Source organism: Zychaea mexicana (genome assembly GCF_025766255.1).
Source record: "Zychaea mexicana strain RSA 1403 chromosome Unknown BDB00scaffold_24, whole genome shotgun sequence".
Taxonomy (NCBI): Eukaryota; Fungi; Mucoromycota; class Mucoromycetes; order Mucorales; family Lichtheimiaceae; genus Zychaea; species Zychaea mexicana.
Window position 1 is genome coordinate 287,961 of NW_026516687.1, and position 16,647 is coordinate 304,607.

Consider the following 16,647-nt stretch of genomic DNA (forward strand, 5'->3'; position numbering starts at 1 on the left):
AGTGATTGCTGTCTCTAAACCAAGGTAAACAGTAAATCAACAATCCATATTTGCATGGCACAAAACGAGCATCCACGATATGACAACACGAATTTCAAATGGAAACAGCAGCTACATCGCGCAAACGCGCCCATTTGTGCGATCGCTCTACTGACGATTCCATTGACAGCACCAGAGGCGCTCGTGCTCGCGGTCGTGGTCGCGGTCGCAATTAAACGAGTCGAACTCATTTGTACTTTCACCCTACATCAAACAGCAATTATTCGGTAAAGATATTATAGAAAGCAAAGTTCAGTAATAAACTTATTGTCATCCAATAAAAATCAGTTTTTTGCACATATAATACGAAAGGGGCCCAATGGAGAAATGTGAATAGCTAATGAAAATCCAATGATGCTCGCAGACGGAAACAGCCATATGTGCAACGACCAATAAGACACATGATATGTACTCAATTTTCAAAAACACGTTTGAGCACTTTCCATGCATTTGCAGACCAATACGGTGAACAGAGAAACCAGGTATATGGAAGTGTATTAGGTCCATTCAAGCCTTTCAAGGCTTTAGGTTTTTTCCAGGATTATTGAGGTTTCTTTTCCTACAGTGAACGTGTTTGGCTTCTTGACGTCTAATTCAAACGACGGTGAAAGGAGCTGTCTGTATAATAGCTGATATAAGTTCCTCAGCATCAGTTTGAATTGTTCCATGTCTAACTGCTACTACACTGGTAGCAGCGCTCCTGGGGCGAATGTTGTCAGCCCAATGTTTATGTTGATGACATCGAAGCGGCCACAGACGTTGAAATGTTATGGTGTAGAGAAGACTGAATAGAAGCAACCAGAAAGTCGACAGGATATAAGCGCCTTTTTTGCTACAGGTGTATCATGCAACTAGAGCTTCTTCCAAGCAACTTTCAAGCGCTGGTCATACCCAACTTCATAACTTCTCGACTTCTTGATTTCTCTACCTGGCGAGATGCCCTAAAGCATCACACCTTCCATAAAAATAATACATTGCATGCTTTATATAGGCTCTTTTGAAAGTTATAGTTGTAGACATTAATACGGCAGGTTGGCGCTGGCGGGGCTAATGTATATAGACGTACTGAGATACTCATGAACTAAATCTCAACTGCATCATTCATCCTCTCTAAGTACCGGAAATAAAGTGCGTGTTTAATATGTGGGAAGTCAAATATCATCACCACATTCATATTGCTCTAAATCTTTTCTACTGCGCAGTAATAATACAATATAAAAAGTTTCGCGCGAATAGAAAACGTTGAATAGCAATGTTGCAAAGCAAAGCATTATTCGAATCCGATGACAAGGTTTTCGCATCCGACTATAGAAATGTGAAAGGGTTCTTTTAAGATCAGCTGTGCGAGTTTATAGAGTATGAGCGAACAGCTTGCAGTAAGCTAGTGAATATCTCATAATTAGTACATCGTAAAAATTGTCATCATTATACTTGTTCAACCTCGCTCCGTAGACCTCGAGTAAAGAGGCATTTTAAACTGTCGTTGAGACTTTTTATTCTTTGTCACCTGTACCAAGAGACTAATGATTTTCTTTTAACAATTGAGATTATTCGATTGCCAGTATCTGATAACAGCTGGATGATAATCATTTAAGAATACCTCTTCCTTTTATGCCGTCATGTTGGATCATTTATTGTCAAAGAAAGTAATGGTGGATCATTTGATGGTATGAGAATTTAAATTTTTGCAGTCAATTCATTTCTTCTCACGCTTGAATCAATAAAGTGCATCATTGTTTTTGTATTCAGCCGCGTCATGCTGACCCATGTCCACGACAACGATCCGCCATCTTCATATACACATGCATAGGCATCAACAAGCCCGAGGAACCGTGTGACAATGTAGCGAGCCCGTGTGGTTGATCAAGAATGCTCATGCCCGCCATAGTATCTGTGAGAACTTTTTTGCTCACCATATCAGCTACTTGCTGTAGATGTGATTCGCAGAACAAATACTTACAATGTCTGTTTACTGCAGGCTGGATATTGATAGAAGCTACTGTATATGCGTGAATTTATCTTTTTGTGCAACCAAACTTTTGACTTGTTATCTATCTTTTATGAAACAGAATTTCTTTTGTTAGTTAGCACTCGTCAATAAACTCTGACTAACAGCAACACTGATAGAATTCATGTGAAAGTTTACCAGTAGTAACATTTCGTTAACGTAATACCATGTGGGCATTCTTATTAGTAAGAGTTCCTAGGGTCTTTCAAGGGTCTTTGGATCTTAGGGTTCATTATTATCTTATTCTTTCATATGACTATCGAATGACATTGAGAGGAAGAGACACGAAGCGTCACTAGATTACACGATATGATGATACTATGCTGTTTTGTCATTGTTCCTCGGCAACATTTCCTAATTTAGACACCAAATAAAAGAACACAGCGAATTTGATTAGCTCTTGATACTGTTAGTGCCTGCTTATTATCTTAATATATAAGAATACTCGCATTGATGAGACGATGTTCTGTACGTATTCTCCAACTTACTGAGAGTTTTTCATCTATTCACCCGTGAAGCCTCTCAACTATTTGTTATGCTCATAATCAGCCAAGATTGTTTCTTGACTACGTATCATAGTACACTAACGTTGGATAGATAGAAGCTTTCCCTAGTTTCTAGTACCAGATCTATGAAAAAGCCGTGCTCAATCACGCGCTGACAATGCTGACTCCGTGATAGGACCCTTTTCATCCCTTGCTATATAGCTAAAGGCCAGATGATATCACATTTCTTGCTATTAATTCTATCAGCTGGAGTGAAAAACAAAAGAAAAATCGGACACTTCTAATCCATTTGTAGTAATGTATCGAAGAGAATAAGTGCGAGTGTTAGACGACAATGGAGTGCGCATGATAGCAAAACAAAGGAAAAGTATTTCGAAAAGATATAAAAACAACAACTTCTGATGGTGTGGATTGCTATTAACAAACTAGCACTTGTAATCAAGTACTACCACATTAATTCACTACGATCCAAATATATTAGACGTTCTACGAACATAGCAAATGGTCTTCCTCCGGTCGCAACTCACTTTCGTTGTCAGTCTCAGCATGCTAGCCGTATGCGCACTTGCAGACAAAGTAATCGTTGGCTACTTTCCAAATTGTAAGCTATGATGAATTGCCATATACATATGTTTATATAGTAGATGTACGATAAATATGTGTAAATTATATGCGATAGTTTCTCTTACAAAGGGCAATTGGGTGGTATTGGATAAACAATAGGGTTATATGCTCGCTGGCCCGCCTCCAACATCGACTTTTCGGTATATACACACATCCATTATGCGTTTTCCATTCTCATAAAAGGGGACACGCCTGAATGGACAGATCCATCCCAAGTTGACACCCAGCTGCCCGCTCTGGTCAAGGCCGCCCATGCCAGTAATGCCAAGGTGTTGATATCCGTTGGCGGTTGGTCGGGTTGCTTGACATTCAGTACCATGGCCGCGGACCCTGGACAAAGAAAAAACTTTATTCAGTGGAACATTGATCAAATCAAGAAGTATGGCACAGATGGTGTTGATATTGGTAAGTTTCCTTTCTTTTGTCCACAACCAGACTATATACATAACATTATATAATAGCCGAGCGAATATGAAGGAGTACTATACTAATAAATTATAACATTTACAACCTCATATCACCGAAAACAGACTGGGAATATCCGGGCCGCCAAGGAGCAGGGTGTAATGCATTCGATGTGGCAAATGACGCTAATAATTATCTCGTGCTACTCAAAGAGCTCCGTACAGCTTTAGACGGATTGACTGGTCCTCGAAAGGAACTTTCGTTTGCAGCACATGTGCGTCCGTTTGTCACGCCATCTGGGTACATGACAGATGTTTCCGGATTTGCAAATATCGTCGACCGTATCAACATTATGACATACGATATCAATGGTGCTTGGAACACTACAACTGGTCCCAACGCCCCATTCAATTTCGAGCCTGGTTATGGTGATGCCGATAGTTATGTCTCTGGTATCCAAGGGTGGCTACAGGCAGGCGCGCCTAAAAACAAGCTTGTCCCCGGCATTGCCTTCTATGGTCGATCAGCAAGTAAGTAGCAGTGATAATGTGGTGATGAAGATCCTTTCCTCTATCTCCCTAGTCGCTACATATATATTCTATAAATGGGAAGGATCAGCTCTTAACTACCTTTTCATTCCACAATGCTAATGAATTGAACACAACTATCCGGATATCAGCATCTACTGTCGATATGTCCCAATCGGATTCCCAATACCAAGGGCAGGTTGCTAGTAAGCCTCCTCATGGTGACTCGTATGATGCATTTTGGCAAGATCCGTACTGTAGCAAAGATCCTGGCAGTCTATCTGGCGTCTGGCGTTACGGTAATCTACGATCGCAAGGTGTCTTGACTACTCCAACTTCGGCAGCACCTCCTTGGATTCGCAAGTGGGACAAAGTCACCCAGACCCCGTGGTTATTCAATCCTACGGACAAGACATTTATCTCGTATGACGATCCACAGTCGATCGGGATCAAGATTGACTATGCATTATGCCAGGGTTTAGGTGGAGCCATGGTATGGTCTGTCGATGAAGATACCTCGAGCAACGAGTTGCTCAATGAAGTAGCAAAGATCCGTTCAGGTTAGAACATTATATGGTTTAATGCTTTTGCTCGGGAAAGGGGAAATGATGGACAGCAGGCTGATTTAAAAACACAAAATTTAGGTTCCTGTGCTGTATAACTGTAATGTTGTTAACAAACTATGCATTATTATATGCCCGTGCCCTTATATTCAAATCTGATAAATGAGACTTTTTCTGTGTTCTCTATTCCAAAAACTTCAAGCACTTGGGGAGTGTTAAACGAGAAAGGGGGGCTCATTTCGGCCACAAGTGGGGTAGCACGAGAACCCGGTTATGTGGTCATGAATAGAGAAGGAAAAAAATTGTTGTGTGTGGAAAAAAGAGAACCCCTCTCTTTTTTTTACTCTTTCACACTTTTTTACAGTTGTAAGCATCATACAACATACTTTAACCTAAAACGAGTACCGATGAACAGCGGCGTCCTCAAGTCGAGAAAAGGCATCGGTGATCAGCAGGAGCACAATAGCCACGCTATCGACGCATGCATTCATTCATCGACAAAAGCAGCAGCTACTACTATTTCTGCAGGCATAGCGGCATCAGCAACAACAACAACAGGAAGAACGGCACCCCTATTTTCAGGCAAGAAGAGGAGGAGGAGGCACTCGGCAGCAATTGGTAGCCATTCTTCCGCCCTTATTACAAACTGCAGCGGCACCACCTTTCTTCGCCAGCATCGTAAGGCATTTTCCTTGGACACCACTCCTCTTTTGCCGGATCTTTATTCGCTATCCTCCTACGACAGTAACAGTTTGGGAGCAGTAACCGCAGTAACATCAACACCAACGACAGCAGTAGCCAAGAGCAACATTAACAACATACCGGACTGTGATCGTCAACAACGGCAACAACTCCAGTACATAGAAAGTAAGGATCCACATATTTTCACTGCACGCACACTGCACCCATGACTTTTATGATTAGAGCGAGAGAAGCACATGGTAAACGGAACTTTTTTTTCTCACTAACTTTCTTTTCTCTCTCTTCCTCTTCCTCCCTCTCCCTTCTTTTCTCTCTCTCGCGTCTTCCCTATCTACTGCTCGCCGTCATATACATATCATTGTACGCTTTTTACTTCTTCAATTTTGACCTACTCTCATTTTCTTTCCCGCCATTCGTTGTGGTCATTGAACATTCCCAGCAATATCCTTAACCAAAAACAATAATTGTACAACAACAAACAATAACAATACCCTCTCAACAACTACAACTAAAAGTACACCTTGCACTGTTACCACTGCTGGCTCGAAGGCAAACATTTCTAATAACACCGAATGCAACAATCATAATGCCATGGCAACACGTTCCTCGATGCCGCCAACGTCGTCCCCCGAACGACATGATTCCGTAGACCACCAAGTTATTGATATTTCTAGACGAGTTCCCGATAAAGCAATTCGAGTAGACCGCGATTATTCTCGAGGAGATGGTATCACTCGCTTTGCTACCGATTATCCTCCACTTTTGGCTGGTCGGGTATGATTGTCTTGACCGTTAATTGCATTATTGCGGTGTGAAGAGGATTTAAAAATGTTGTAATACTTACAATATAAACTGTCTGCAGATATCGTCCGAACAGTTCCAACATACCATAGATGGTATAAACCGGCTTTTGGAAGAAGCAGAGCGCGTATCATGGAATGCTGTGTTTGACAATGTTATGGAGTGCCTGACCATTTATACCTGGCCCATCTTTTTCTCCACTCACTATCAACGGGTCAGTTGTTGTCCTTATTACATGAATACAATACATTGGCTCCTAATAGTACATGCTAATCTGCGCCTAAAACAATAGTGTATTCGACGTTTGCTTGCCTTTATACAATCTGAAAACGAGTCTTTGTACCATCAACACGACGTATCCATCTCCAATCCCATCCGATGTGCCTGCCTTTTCGTAAGCAGAAATAAATTTCGAGCAATCAATGGCATGATGAAAAGCTTATTTCGTTAACGCTCTATTTTTCGTATTTGCCCTTTATACCATAGCTCGAACTCAAAGTGTATGATTGATCCTCTCCCTCACCCTTTCTTCACATCCTATCTATAATGCACGCTTAAATCGCTTTGCTTCACCGGCATCCTTTACTGTTCTTAGTGGAAGATACAATTCTGCAATATAAAAAAAAGAATGGCTTCAATACAATAAGGAAAAAGCTGAGCTTGACCTGTTCCTGCGGATCTCTTTTTTCTTCTCGCCTTTCTCGCCTTTCCCCTTATCCACCAACCTCTATTCTATCCGCGTCTCGAAGAATGACAGAGAAGCCGTCAGTCCAGCAGGAATTACAAAATCAATTCCCAGGAAGATCAAAACAAATAGCGAGTTTAATGGGGCTCATGGGAAAGGTTAGAATCTAGCAGCGTGATTCAAGGTTGCTGATCATGTCACTGATAATTTATTTAATTTTTTCTCTGGGATTCTCAAATAAACACAATTAGCCTCACGATCGCGTTATACCGAGCATTTTTATTTACGGACATCCATCGTCAGGCAAAACTAGTGTTGTTCGCGCCATTTTCGAGAAATCACTCAAACGATCGCAGTGGGCGTATATTAATTGTGTTGAGTGTCACACACCCCATATGATCTTTGAACACGCTTTGAATCAGTGGTGTCACTGGACACCGTCGGTTGAAAACCGTTTTACGGGCATATGTCGTATTCAAAACGTCCATCAATTTGTCAAGGCTGTTGAAGAGGGTGTCGCTGTTGACGATAACAATACGGTGGTCCAATTTGGAAAGGAAGAAACGCATTATTTGGTATGGACTTTGCCAGTCTTTTCGGATGATAATACGTTGTGCATGTGCTCTGATATATTTAGATACTGTATCAACCACATAGGTACTTGACCGTGCAGAAAGACTTCGTGATATGGGCCCTACTCTTTTACCCGTTTTATTGCGTTTATCCGAGCTGGTAAGTCTAAAGAGGCTTGTTTTTTTTTCAGGGAGAAGGAACAATACGTGAATCAAAATAGCAAATCTCAATTTTCTATCTGTGAAATTACATAAGACCGGACGAAACATTTGTGTGATCTTGCTTAGCACAATTGTGTTCGAAAAGTTCAAAGTCAAGGGAGGAGCGTACGAGCCATTATACATACGATTCTCCGAATATTCAAAGGAGGATACGCTTCAGATATTACAGCTGTTATTCGAAACTACGGATCGCCGTATCGAGCTTCGACGAGACAGAAACGGAGATGAAGAGGAAGAGGAAGATAATGAGGATAACGGAGACGAAAGCAATAACGATCCGGAACCAGAATTTGTGGAGCTGGACGACGAGTTTTTCACGGGGTTCTGCGAAGTTATCTATACCATTTTCAATCATAACTGCAAAGATATCAATGAACTCAAGTATATTGCCGCGCTCTTGTTTCCGTTATATATCAAACCAATCCGGAAACGCCAGGGTAAGTAGTTAAGCAGGATAGACGAATCAGGGGAGTGGATGGATAGTGTATAGATATGCGTGTCAAATGAAAAAAAAAAACCCATCTTTTGGCTAATGATGGTGTTGTCAATACAGTTCAGATGCATGAAAAAGCAAGACTTTTAAAACATGCACAACCCTATTTTGCACAAGCAACAGACAAATTGTACCTACGTGAAATATCGAGTACCGAGTGGAGTCGAGAAACGCGGCGAATAGAAAATATGGAGGACGCGGGTGGAGATGTGAATATGGCGTTCCTGAAAAGACCCTTGGCTCGTGAGAAAGGTAAATTCGAAGAGACTGTAGATACAAGATGTATATAAAATACTCACATTGAATATTGCATCTTAGGCGAGTTCGATTTACCGTATTATACAAAATTTCTACTCTTGTCATCGTATCTAGCGTCATATAATCCTGCACGATATGATGTTCGATACTTCTCTAAAATGGGAGAAACACGGGCACGAAAGAAAGGTGGCGGCACTCGTAAAGGAAAGGCTGATCAGGGTGGCGGAAAAGTAAGTTTGCTTTGTTGTTAAAACCGGCGGATAAAGGGTCAAAGAGGGTTATGAAGCTTTGATCTGACAGTGATGACGGATTATGTCTAATCATAATACTTAGATGCGACCGCAACTTCTCGGCCCTAAAGCATTCCCTGTTGAACGTATGCTTGCCATCTTTTATAGTATCATTGACGATACTTTGGAGGATTCCATCGATGTCCAGACTCAGGTACGCATTTTATTTTGTCTGCATTGGATATACATAAAAAGCGACTTGCACATACACACAGCTTACATGAACGAAATAATAAACAGATCACAAGTCTAACGACCCTGCGGCTACTGGTACGGGCAAACAACATGGACCGTTTGGATGGAGCCAAGTTCAAGTGTAATGTCAGTTTCGAGTTCATCCGAGCTGTCGCAAACAGTGTGCGCTTTGAAATCGACAAGTATCTGTATGACTTTAATTAGTTGATAGGTCATATTTTTAATCATCTTTAAATTCATCATCACCATCACGTTGTAAATATTTGAATATAATTCCATGCTCTTAACAACTACAGGTTCACTCAGAAGGAGCTTAATTTCAGACGATGCATTTCGTGCCTGTGCTTCCAAACCTATCATTCTTTTTTCTCCCCTTCGTTGTTCTCTCGAGCAAAAGAACGCAATTACAAAGCTCCTAACGTCTGCACGTGTCTTGTCAAATTACGTGCACTTCTTTTTCTTCATTCAATCGAGCGGCTCAAACGCTTCTAGTGATCTGGCTTCTTATACATACAACCTCTGCTTGTTGAATCATGTCACCAGCCAATCAACAGCAGCAATCGAGATCAATAGCAGCAAATGAACATGAAGCGACGATACAATGGTACGACAAAGCAATCACACTAGGCAAACAATGCCATTCCGAGGAAGTACACCCTCACCCCACTATTAGTTAATTGAGAACAAAACGGCGTTGCCTTTTTTTCGTGTCATTAGGCTAAAAGATAACTACCGAGAGTGTGGTTGGACTTCCGTTGGCAGTTCCGCTATTCCTGGAGTTCCTCGAGCTAGTATATATGAGCGCTATCAGCAGCAGTATAGTCAACAGCGGACAGCTGCTCAACCTCCAGTGAACTCTGCAACGTTTGGCAAGCTTGTACGATCTGTCTTTACAAATATCAAGACGCGTCGGCTGGGCAACCGAGGACAATCAAAGTACTATTACTGTGGCATTAAAGAGATCGACGCGCCTGCCCAAACAGCACCGGCGTCAACGGAGAGTCATGATGATCAGATGATCATTGATACCGATCACGAGTAAGTTATCAAGTTGATACTAAAGATGATGACAGCTACTGACGCAAACAACGCCTTTTCTTTGCTGTTTAAATGAAACAAAAAGACAAATCACAGAACCATCAACGCAACAACAACACGACACCAGCATTATTGACTTGATTCCTCCTTTAACAATGTCACCATCACTGCAGCTCAATCCGCAAGCAGAAGAGTTAGTCCAGAGATATCGCCAGCATTGTAACCAGATCCTTCATCTAATCGATACACACAAAAATGTAATGTTCTTCTCTTACCCCACCGTCATGTTGACATCCATGGTAAACTATAATAATTCATTAGTATATATCACGGCACGTTTACTAGATCAGAAACCCCATAATAACATTCTACGACACCACGGTGCCTCACGATATCGTTGAATTTTTACGATCTAACGGCTCTGACCTCATCGAGACAATATGCAGCTGGGATTGTGTCTTTTACGATGTAATGACAATCAATTTCATTTATATATCTTCTACCGATAACTTACACTCACTCGTTTCAAATACTACTGCTAGGTATTGATTTCTCTATATTATCCTACGATCGATGCAGAAGTGAATATATCGGTTGTTCCACGACGTCTATCAGAATTGTGCTCTAGCTTGATCAGTATCATTCCTGAAGCTCTGCAAAACTACCCTCTTGAGCTCGTCGAAAACAAACTGGCTGGTAAATTATTGTAGTTCTGCCAACTACTTTATAATACTGGCTCTTCGTCGCTTATACTTGTTATTCTCACTGACTCCCACTTTTTCTATATCGCAGTAACAAAAATATTTGGCACAAAGTTGGAACGAATCATGCATCTCAATATCCTGGCACAAGCATCAAATCAGATATTACGAGAAAACTCGGGCTATATGCTGGACTTGTGGAAACGGATAAACTTTTCTCAGGTTTTTGATCGAGCAGAATGGATTACTGGAAACAACGGTGCAGTAGCCATTGGTCAGCAATGTAAATGGCTATCTCTTGTTTATTTTTATGATGGGCTGATAACTGTTCAATAATCGTTCTAAGTAACAAACCTTCATTGTTGTATTATAGTTAACCACATTACTCGACTACTAACTCAGCCAGCAGAGCACAGCGACAATGATGTAACACGGTGGCGTGGTGTTCGGCGCTGGATCGACTGGATGAACTCGGTAATGAGCTTGCACCTGGCGCGCGGACAAAGCTACGAGCATATTAAGAAGTTAGCATTAATATGGTCGACCTACACCTCCTTTGCAAGGCGGGAGATGGAGCTACATAGCTACAGTAAACGTGCAGATTCTGTCATTGTTGGTGAGAAGCAAAAAACAAAACAAAACTACAATACATTGCCAGTTTGCTGACAAGTTAGCTATATTATCATGTAGAATGCTTTGAGAAGTTATGGGTCTTTACAAACGATTACATTCTGTATTTGGTAGAGCAAGAAACAGCAAAACGAAACGCAGAATCGCTATTCGTTGGCGAAGGCGGTGAATATACCAATAACGACTACTCATGCCACCCACAACGACCCTCACTGCCACACTCTTCCACCATCGATGATAACAGCAAAATCCAATGTAACGACGATAGTGGTCCATCTCCAGACTATATGTCCACGGCAACTACAACTCCAACGGCTCAAAATGCGTCCGGTTTATCTTGACATGAACACGAACTCCTAATATGACTCACGTACTAACATCTGCATTCCTCCACATACGATATTTCTGCAATAACCACAACAACAGAATTTATAAGAAATACTTAATTGTACATAATTCTAGTGATAACAATGATGATCATCATTATAGTAGTAGTTACCACTAAAGTTGCTCCAACTTCCTGTTCACTGATCAATACGTCTATTGACAAAAAAACCTTTCGCTCGAAAACATCCCTCTTCACTACTAAACTTCGCGTCTGAAAATATAATAACAGCTGGCAGAGCTGAATACACTTTTCCAATTACGTCAATACTAAGATTTTTGACATGGATCTGCCGCTGTTCTCGGACTGTTACACAGAAACAGCAATCAAAATCCAAAATCCATGGATGCTATTTAGCAAATATTCAGTGCTGACCGAGTTCTTTCTAGCAGCTTCAATTTGTAAATGAGTATTAGGGCTAATCACAGCTCAACTGAATAATAAAAGTCATGGATACTACCTGAAATGTTGTTTCTTGGTATATTAACATGTGACAGTGGTTAAATCCATAAAGTAAACGAAGTCGTCCCTGAGGAGAGAAGTTAACTGTTTCTTTTTTTAGGTACAGATTTACGCGCTTTTACGATATACGTGTAACTGTCTCATAGCTAATCTTGGCAAAAGCTAAACTAGTATTGTTATGCAATCGTGTTGGATATGCATCATGGCCGTGTGCACTACGTGACTTGTCGACCAGTGAGATTATTGTTCTGGAAGCGGGGGTTCATAACTTTGACCTATTACACACCTTTCGGGCAATAATAACAAAACCAAAAAAACATGTGGAGAAACCGGATATATCAATACGTGAGCCGACGACGGTTCTCAACCATTGACGCAAGCGAAGTCAGGAAATTTAGTGAAAAATCTGCAGAATGGTGGGATCCTGACGGTGAATTCGGCATGCTTCAATTAATGAATCCTGCTCGTGTACGTTATGTTCGCGAACAACTGGGATTTTCTGCTATTGAGCCTAAACCATTTCAAAATATGAAAATGCTGGACATTGGTTGTGGTGGTGGTCTTCTTTCTGAGGTAATACGATATGCCGCTTTGAATACCTTCATCTGTTTTCCGTGGCAAGGGCAAAGAACGACAACTTTTAACATATAGTTTGTTTAGTCGCTAACACGGCTAGGTGGACGAGTGCTCGGAGCCGACGCGTCGCCTGACAACATTAAAATGGCACAAATTCATAAACGACAAGACCCTCAATTATGGCGAGGTCCTGGACAACTTTATTACAGACACACTACAGCCGGTAATAATGGAATCTACAATATTTTTCTCTTACTCTATATGCTCTAGTAAAGAATTCGAACTAAAGTAGAAACTTATCATCGAATTTGATAATAGAGGATCTGCTGGCATCCAAAGAGTCCTTTGATGTAGTATTGGCCATGGAGATTATTGAACACGTCAACAACCCACTCCAATTCTTGCGAACATGCGGCGACTTAGTTCGACCAGGCGGTACCTTGTTCTTATCGACCATGTCACGCACGTTTGCTTCATATTTATTGACTGTCGCACTGGCCGAGGATGTGCTTCGATTGGTACACCAGGGCACGCATGATTGGACAAAGTACATTACGAGCAAAGAATTAATCAGTGCGGTTGAATCGATGGGTCAGGACTGGGCTGTACAAGATGTACGTGGTGTTTTCTGGGATCCAGCATGTCGTCAGTGGCGTGTGGCCCAAGAGAAAGGACTGATTGGTGCTGGTGGATTAGAATCCTTAGAAGTCAACTACTTTTTAACAGCAAAACGGAAAATTGTAGGTGATGCTGATGATGCTACTATTTAATAAGATTATTGAAAATGCAATTATTACAACAACAATGAACAATTCCATGCATGCGTTTGTAAATATGAAAGGAAAACAACTATTAATGAAAAAAAAGAGGATAAAAACTATCTTCAACTATCATGTTGTCTCCTGCGGTGGTGTTGGTTGATCGTTGATATGATGTTTATAATGATGATGATCATCGGCTATTAGGAAAGAAGATTTGTCGTTTGCCGGTGTCGGTGTTCGGATGATGTTGCTGCTGTTGCTGTTGGCTTCTGCAGATGAAGACACTGGGGATGCGGTTGATGCTAAAGAGATGCTGGTTCGCAGACGGTTTACAGCTCTGACAGCGCCTACAGCTTTCCTAAACGCACGTCGAGGGCAAAAGTTCTCGCGTACTGTTGGCAATAAATCCACTTCTGTCGCCGTTGAGCCTGTCATCCATCTGTCGTTAAGCGCTTCCGTCGCCGATGGCCGGCTGTTGGGATCCTGAATCAAAATTCGTCGAATGAAATCTTTGGCTTGCAGAGAGAATATACGGGTGAGTTTAATTTATGCACTAATACCCTCTCTCTTTCTCTCTTTTTAATCGCTTATAGGCTTTTGGGTGGTTACCATCTTGTGATATATTTCGCCAGTATCTGTCATGAAACTCATATCGTACGTTTATAATTTCGTTGATTAATCCAAGTTGATCTTCGGCTACAAAGGGACTGTAACCGGAAAGGCTATCATAAAGAAACCGTCAATAACTATCCCCTATCCTTAAAAACGCCCGAACTTCAACTTGTTAGATAGTAAACTTACAGAGTGTAGGTAATAACACTTTATAATAAGCAAGAAGGCCAAGCAGCCAGATTAGTATATACGTTTGAGTAAATGAGCTGAGCGATGGTGAGATGCTGTATATTTACCCTACAGCCCATATGTCAATGGGTGCTCCATAAGGCTGTCGTCGTAGCACTTCAGGTGCTATTAATAGAAATTAATTGCACAGGTCAGATAAACTCCACCCTTACATGGAAGATATGCATTAAATCAAAATGGAACACCTACCGACATATCCAGGCGAGCCACAGACCGTCTCGAGCGTCGTCTCTTCGTTGCTTAATTTGGCGATACTATTTGATGAGCAACATCCAACTTGTTTAGACTTGTTGCTTTGGAAGAAGAATGATCCACGGTAGCAAGGATAGAAAGGAGACTGTACCCAAAATCGCATATAGCCAAATCTGCATCTGGCTCATCGCTCTTGAAAAGCAAATTTTCAGGTTTCATATCTGTAAAAGTTAAACGGCACCCAGATCAGAAACATCCCCAATTCCTCCCCCAGGTAACTAACGCCATGTAACCACCCCAACGGCGATCCATCACGCTATGATTGTTGAGCAAGTATACCTCGGTGGACTATATTGTTGGCATGGAGATACTCTAGCCCGCTCAGAATTGATCGTACGACAGAGATGGCGTCCTTTTCTGTAAATTTGCCGCGGTCAAAGAGTCGTTCAAACAGTTCGCCGCCTGTCGCCCTTTATTCGTAGCAACCAGTTTCAGGTGAGTGAGTGAGTGTAGAGTGAATGGATCCCATACGACATACCACGTATGCATTGTGATAGAATACATCATCACCACCATCACTACTTGAAAAAGAGATATTGGACCCTTCTTACAGCTCAAATACCAGATAAAACTTTTCACGAGACTCAAAAAAATCCAAAAAGTCAATGACGTTCTCGTGGTGTAACCCTTCGAGTACCTTGGTTTCAGCATAGACCATGTCGAAATGACCTTTGACATTGCGTTTCGGAATGACTTTTATTGCCACTTCTTTATTATCTGTTAGCCTTGTTGCCTGTTTCACAAAGCCGAATGAGCCGGTGCCTTTGGAATTTTTATGTATAGCGTCAGTTTATTGTTTCAAGCAGGTACAAGAGTGAGGAGAGAAACATTACCCAGAGTAGCACCAAATTGGTAGCATTTTTTTTTGTGGTAAGAGTCCGGACGTTGGATACCGCCATGAACAATCGTATCAAATGCTTTTAGTAACCCCATTGCGTATACGAACTGTGCGTGTACGAAGAGTAAATAAAAGAAAAAGTGAGAGGAAGGAAAGAGAGAAGGACAGAAAGTAGAATAGCTCCTCCTTTGATCCGGTTGCAGCATTCAGAAGCATGTCAAGCGCCCACAAAGTCCGACGATGTCCGGCAGCAACGGCAACAGCGGCACTGGCTCCGAGAAGATGTTGTTTGGCATCCTGTGACTTACTGTATTGATACGACAGCAAGCATTAGTACTGGCATCGTATATGAAACTTACTGCGGGTTATGGCTTGGATAGACTGGGATTCTGCAGAAGAAAAACCCACTTGGCCATTAGTGCCCCGCATCGCTCTCTGTACGCTACGTACGTAGCTGGCATCATACATGTTTGTTTTTTTAATCTGTATTCCAGGGTGACTTCGGCGCTAATGATCGTTATGTTTATTATTATTGTTTTCAGCTGGTGTGTTTAATGTACTCCTTGTTATATCCAGGTTGAAGAATGCGTTTCTATTTTTCTGACTCGGCGAAGTAACAAAGGGAAAAGAGTTAAGGGGAATGAAGGGGCGAGGAAGAGAAGGGAGAGAGCGATTATCAAGGAAAGAAAAGATCAACCATCAACTGTATTCAGAATTATTGTCGCAGGACAATGGAACTTCTCCAAGTTCTTTCTCACATGTCCACTCCTTATGCGGCGACAATCCATGTCTGTGTAACCAGCAGTGCCAAAGGAGAAAAGTGGGGCTTCTTGCCTTGTATGCTGTCTGTTGCGTGGTGGCATTGGGCAGTACTGATACATATAAGACAAAGCCATGCAGCATCACATATACACAACACTGCATGCGTGTGTGCAGTGCATTGCTGATAGGTCTATTATTATTACTAATGATTATGGTGTAATATTAATTGAAAGGGCTGCTATAGATTAACCTCGAGTCACTATAAGCATCATCTTGTACGCATGTATCTTACTTGTAGTAAAATATGTAATCCTATGCTCTAGCACAATAGGGACTTCTGCAGGTTTTTATCGAAATTGCTCAATCTTCTTCTTTCTTTTATTTCAAATAGAGGCGTCGTCGTCTTACATCGACCTATGAGCACTGAGAAGGAGAAGGGGTGATATCAGCAACGATACTAATGACAGGTGGTCATCAATCAGATAAAGGCG

The 16,647-nt window shown here is 41.5% G+C and overlaps 6 protein-coding genes across 6 annotated transcripts; 5 read left to right on the plus strand and 1 right to left on the minus strand.

The window, feature by feature from the left end:
- Window positions 1-3,099: 3,099 nt before the first annotated feature.
- Window positions 3,100-4,674, plus strand: BDB00DRAFT_955083 (glycoside hydrolase superfamily; the record flags this gene model as incomplete). Its single annotated transcript, XM_053129645.1, has 4 exons — window positions 3,100-3,154; window positions 3,277-3,582; window positions 3,708-4,112; window positions 4,262-4,674. 4 exons carry the CDS (start codon window positions 3,100-3,102, stop codon window positions 4,672-4,674), a joined length of 1,179 nt encoding a protein of 392 aa, XP_052981217.1.
- Window positions 4,675-4,921: 247 nt separating this feature from the next.
- Window positions 4,922-7,132, plus strand: BDB00DRAFT_816429 (Golgin subfamily A member 7/ERF4 family-domain-containing protein). Its single transcript, XM_053122993.1, has 5 exons — window positions 4,922-5,539; window positions 5,814-6,148; window positions 6,237-6,389; window positions 6,468-6,569; window positions 6,662-7,132. Exons 1-5 carry the CDS (start codon window positions 4,954-4,956, stop codon window positions 6,683-6,685), a joined length of 1,200 nt encoding a protein of 399 aa, XP_052981218.1. The 5' UTR covers window positions 4,922-4,953; the 3' UTR covers window positions 6,686-7,132.
- Window positions 6,926-9,094, plus strand: BDB00DRAFT_870944 (origin recognition complex subunit 5 C-terminus-domain-containing protein; the record flags this gene model as incomplete). Its single annotated transcript, XM_053126770.1, has 8 exons — window positions 6,926-7,018; window positions 7,112-7,435; window positions 7,518-7,592; window positions 7,689-8,091; window positions 8,208-8,399; window positions 8,466-8,635; window positions 8,739-8,849; window positions 8,936-9,094. 8 exons carry the CDS (start codon window positions 6,926-6,928, stop codon window positions 9,092-9,094), a joined length of 1,527 nt encoding a protein of 508 aa, XP_052981219.1.
- Window positions 9,095-9,238: 144 nt separating this feature from the next.
- BDB00DRAFT_280341 (RFX DNA-binding domain-containing protein) lies at window positions 9,239-10,503 on the plus strand. The gene is made up of 5 exons (XM_053116771.1): window positions 9,239-9,494; window positions 9,608-9,928; window positions 10,014-10,185; window positions 10,250-10,396; window positions 10,471-10,503. Exons 1-4 carry the CDS (start codon window positions 9,424-9,426, stop codon window positions 10,271-10,273), a joined length of 588 nt encoding a protein of 195 aa, XP_052981220.1. The 5' UTR covers window positions 9,239-9,423; the 3' UTR covers window positions 10,274-10,396; window positions 10,471-10,503.
- Window positions 10,504-12,424: 1,921 nt separating this feature from the next.
- BDB00DRAFT_882639 (3-demethylubiquinone-9 3-methyltransferase protein) lies at window positions 12,425-13,452 on the plus strand (the record flags this gene model as incomplete). Its single annotated transcript, XM_053128165.1, has 3 exons — window positions 12,425-12,679; window positions 12,767-12,905; window positions 13,001-13,452. 3 exons carry the CDS (start codon window positions 12,425-12,427, stop codon window positions 13,450-13,452), a joined length of 846 nt encoding a protein of 281 aa, XP_052981221.1.
- A 120-nt stretch (window positions 13,453-13,572) lies between these two features.
- Window positions 13,573-15,489, minus strand: BDB00DRAFT_870947 (kinase-like domain-containing protein; the record flags this gene model as incomplete). Its single annotated transcript, XM_053126771.1, has 9 exons — window positions 13,573-13,958; window positions 14,053-14,165; window positions 14,245-14,262; window positions 14,352-14,409; window positions 14,494-14,558; window positions 14,648-14,717; window positions 14,836-14,966; window positions 15,108-15,318; window positions 15,390-15,489. 9 exons carry the CDS (start codon window positions 15,487-15,489, stop codon window positions 13,573-13,575), a joined length of 1,152 nt encoding a protein of 383 aa, XP_052981222.1.
- Between the last annotated feature and the right edge of the window lie 1,158 nt (window positions 15,490-16,647).

Coding starts and splice junctions, on each gene's coding strand:
- BDB00DRAFT_280341 (XM_053116771.1), top strand. CDS start 9,424: ATGTCACCAGCCAATCAACAGCAGCAATCGAGATCAATAGCAGCAAAT. Junction 9,495..9,607: donor CATGAAGCGACGATACAATG/GTACGACAAAGC, acceptor TCGTGTCATTAG/GCTAAAAGATAACTACCGAG. Junction 9,929..10,013: donor ATCATTGATACCGATCACGA/GTAAGTTATCAA, acceptor TGAAACAAAAAG/ACAAATCACAGAACCATCAA.
- BDB00DRAFT_816429 (XM_053122993.1), top strand. CDS start 4,954: ATGAATAGAGAAGGAAAAAAATTGTTGTGTGTGGAAAAAAGAGAACCC. Junction 5,540..5,813: donor ACAACTCCAGTACATAGAAA/GTAAGGATCCAC, acceptor GAACATTCCCAG/CAATATCCTTAACCAAAAAC. Junction 6,149..6,236: donor CTCCACTTTTGGCTGGTCGG/GTATGATTGTCT, acceptor AACTGTCTGCAG/ATATCGTCCGAACAGTTCCA.